Raw genomic sequence first — 3,983 nt, forward strand, 5'->3', positions numbered from 1 at the left:
ATATCTTGTATAAGGAAACAACATTGAATCTTTGGTTAGGGCAAACACTTTTCGGAAGCTTTGGTGCTTTTCGAAACTCGCAATATGTTACATATACCATTCTGGCGAAAAGTGGTGCTATAGGCACACCTCACACACTCGTGCAGTAACAGTTTAGTGTATTCAGTGTGTGATAAAACTTGCTCTCTGCTTTTTCATACTCTCAATTGCTCTCCGCTTTCCACACTGTCAATTGCTTCATACTTTACAGATGGAAATAAAATTCTATCATTTCTTCTGGTTTCGGCTGCGGTACGGTGCGGACGTCTCGGACGGACATCTCTTCTAGTCTTCCTTGGAATATACTGACGCGAGTGAAATACGTGTATTACTTCAGGGTAAGAGAAACTTATGTTTTACCTTAATTCATCAAACCCAGATGAAATCGGGTAATTCAAGTGCGAGCAGTGAACGGGAAACAAAGCAAACCTTCTGAACCAAGAGTTAGGGTTTGTTGCGACAGGAATCTAAGGAATTTTAAAATACGGCCCGGTCCGTTCTTGAGATATTGAAACAAATCTAACTAAAATACGTACTACATTTAGTGGCCGCTCGTCACCGTTGTAACCGTTTTTACGATACGGAAGAAACGGAAAGGTGGCTTTTCAAAATGGCGCCCTAGCAGCAGCTTCGTGTCGTTTGCTAGTGGTAGTTAAGGCCTTTGTCAAATGCAGCTGACTGACCATTGCCGCTCTTTTTTGCTCACATGTCGTACGTAAACAACCACATTTCCGCCGGTCGAGGTCTGATCCAACATGGGTAGTCGTCTTTTGTTTCAGGTTTGCCGACGCCGAAGATTGGCCGGTTGCTCAGCTATTGGGAGCAGCGACAGTGTGTCCGGTGGTCGTTGCATTTAGTGTGTGTTGATGGGCTCCGATGCCCTGCGCAACCGACGGTTGAGCTTAAAGTTGAAGGCGTCCGAGTGACCACGATCTCTTTCACAGGTCTTTTAGTGTGGAGTGTAGGTTCCAACATTTAATTTAGCGCTATCATTTAGGCAAGATTCAATCGCAGCTCAATGTCTTTTGAAATTTAACCGAACCCGGATCGTTATGTGACGTTTGCCGGCGTAAAAACATACCTTTCTCTGAGTGCGATCTACGAAAAATGTTTTCCGTGCACGTTTCGCCTGACCGGGTGTCGTTCATCCGCGAATAATTGATGCACGCTGCAAAGAGCACACGGCTATGCAGCGGCTAGGGAAAAAAATGGTTAACCAGGCGATAACAACAATCGCACCGCGGATTTCTTTTTCTGTGTAATTCCTCTCAGACCTTTTATAATAATGTGTTCGTTTCCTTTGTCTCCTCTGTGCGCGCGCTTGAACGAACAGGTACAGCTGCTTTTGGATTGAGAAGAAATGAGTGATCTAGAATGGGAAGAAGAGGCAGTGAGTATATCTTTGACATGCGGATTGTGGACGTTTATTTAATTACATATATTTTTTTCGTTTTCGAACAATGCATTCTGCTGCTGGAAAAAACACTCATGGCGCCAAAAGAGTGACGGACGAAGCTTCGACAATTTTGACGACAGGACAAATGGTAATTGTTTTTTTTAACGCAGCATGTTCATGAACTAATTTCGAATCGTTCATTAAGCAGACAACAATGGATACTGCGAAGATCGTGGTGGCCGAGGCGGAAGAGGAGAACGAGGAGGACGAGGAGGTCGAGGAGGGAGAGGAGGGAGAGAATTCCAACAACAACGTGACTTGGACGATGCTAAGTTGGACCGGCCGAGGGAGGTATACATCCCGGCGTTGCCAACAGAGGATGAGGATGAAATTTTTGGTTCCGGCATCAGTTCGGGAATCAATTTTGAAAACCTCAACGATATCGAGGTTTCTGTTACGGGCGAGGATCCTCCGGAACCCGTGCAAAGTTTTCATGCATCTGGATTGCATGAAAACTTACTTAACAACATCCGCAAGTCGGGGTACAAAAAGCCGACCCCAATCCAGCGACATGGCATTCCGGTAGTTCTCGCTGGGCGGGATTTGATGGCTTGTGCACAAACGGGGTCGGGCAAGACGGCAGCCTTCATGCTGCCTATGATAAACAGATTATTAGAAATGAACCTGAATATGCAAAGCCCCGACCCGTATGTGCTGATAGTCGCCCCGACTCGTGAGTTAGCGATCCAGATTCGCGACGAAGGGAGAAAATTTGCCCACACCATTCAAGGAATGATGCTGAAGGTTGGAATATTATACGGTGGCGCAGACTCGCGTAGTCAACTGCAAGCTATTGCCGGCGGATGCCAAATATTGGTCGCAACACCGGGCCGTTTAAACGACTTTGTCCGGCAGGGGTACGTCAGCTTTAGAAACGTACGATTTGTTGTCCTCGACGAGGCGGACCGCATGCTCGATATGGGATTTCTGTCCTCAATCGATGAAATAATGAAACATCCGACAATGACCCCGAAGGAGAACCGCCAGACGCTCATGTTTTCGGCCACATTTCCGTCCGAAATTCAAGAGCTGGCGGGTAATTACCTCGATAATTACGTTTACATCGCCGTCGGCATCGTTGGGGCTGCGTGCAGTGACGTGGAGCAGGTGATCTACGAAGTGTCCAAATTCGACAAGCGCCAAAAGCTGGAGGAAATCCTGGGGAGCGCTGATCCGACTGGCACGCTCGTGTTTGTCGAGACGAAGCGGAACGCCGATTTTCTCGCGTCGTTCATGTCCGAGACGAACTTTCGAGCCACTTCAATTCATGGCGATCGCTTGCAGCGCGAACGCGAAGAGGCGCTGGCACAATTTAAAACTGGCCGCATGAAAGTGCTGATTGCGACGTCGGTGGCGGCACGCGGTCTTGATATGAAGACCGTGAACCATGTGATCAATTACGATCTACCTTCCAGAATCGATGACTATGTTCATCGTATCGGTCGAACCGGCCGCGTCGGAAATAAGGGCCGGGCTACTAGTTTCTACGATCCCAGAGGAGACGCTCCCATTGCTAGTGATCTAGTGCAGATTCTTCGGCAAGCAGGACAGCCGGTGCCGGACTTTTTAGTAGGACTCGGTGGGGATGGATTGGACGCGGTTGATGGGTCACCCAGCTTTGGTGGGCGCGATATTCGCGACTCATTCGGGAGTCGGGCCAATGCCCAACCATCTGCTTTGGAACCGGAGGAGCAGTGGGATTAATTGTGCGGGAGGATATTTAAGTTAAGATTGTTTTCTCCTTATTTTAATAATGTAGTCGCGAGCATAGTTGGTGTGCCCGGGGCTCATTTGACTCTATTGCGTTCCTTCAACAAAGGAGTTAAGAACTCACTCTCGCATCTAGCAGATGCGTTATAGAATTTAATTGATCGATTACTACTTTGTAATAAACACTATTGAAATAATTGTCGCCAAAAACGTTCTATGTATTTTTATTTCATTTAGTTTTTTTCGTGTCTACAGTTCTACAATTTTTTTTTCTTTCTCGAGGAGTTTGGACTGTTGTTACTGCAGAAAGTGTTAAATTTTGAAATGCACCAAATAGTGCCTCGTGAATCGTGATGACATTTTATTGATTGCAAATATTGTCCACTTGTGACGTCGAAGCCGATAGCGATTGCCTCAACAGTGCCCGTGCATTAACCAGACATTCTTGCAGTGCGTCCTTCAGCGCCGTCGATAGTTCCCTCGTTGCAAATAGTCGCTCGGTTTCGCTCGAGATCCTCAGCTTCTCTTCGATCATCGTTCGAATCGCTGCTGCTTCAGTAAAGATATTCATTCTTCGCCAGTCGCTCAACAAGCTGGTCCTGGCATATTCCTGACGAGCGGTGCCGTCTTCCGCGGATGTGGCCGAAGAATACAAACCGACGAACAAGTCCTCATCGACCTTAGCTACACAGTTGCCAAACGAAATACCTGCCAGCTTCATGAGAGCATCGGTGGCAGAAGACACAAAATCAGCACATTTGGTATCGCGGACAACTTC

At 47.2% G+C, this 3,983-nt stretch overlaps 1 protein-coding gene across 4 annotated transcripts; it reads left to right on the forward strand.

Moving 5' to 3' along the window:
* Positions 1-232: 232 nt before the first annotated feature.
* LOC131214366 (ATP-dependent RNA helicase vasa) lies at positions 233-3,404 on the forward strand. 4 transcript variants are annotated; one of them, XM_058208746.1, is made up of 4 exons: positions 233-377; positions 1,373-1,429; positions 1,541-1,583; positions 1,641-3,404. In XM_058208746.1, the coding sequence occupies exons 2-4, from the start codon at positions 1,400-1,402 to the stop codon at positions 3,197-3,199; spliced, it is 1,632 nt and encodes a 543-aa protein (XP_058064729.1). In that variant the 5' UTR covers positions 233-377; positions 1,373-1,399; the 3' UTR covers positions 3,200-3,404. The 4 variants fall into 4 exon arrangements, with proteins under 4 accessions (XP_058064729.1, XP_058064731.1, XP_058064730.1 ...); XM_058208748.1 differs by having other exon boundaries at positions 1,644-3,404; XM_058208747.1 differs by lacking the exon at positions 233-377 and adding an exon at positions 840-1,000.
* The last annotated feature ends 579 nt before the right edge of the window (positions 3,405-3,983 follow it).

Source organism: Anopheles bellator, unplaced genomic scaffold, assembly GCF_943735745.2.
Source record: "Anopheles bellator unplaced genomic scaffold, idAnoBellAS_SP24_06.2 scaffold00729_ctg1, whole genome shotgun sequence".
Classification (NCBI taxonomy): Eukaryota; Metazoa; Arthropoda; class Insecta; order Diptera; family Culicidae; genus Anopheles; species Anopheles bellator.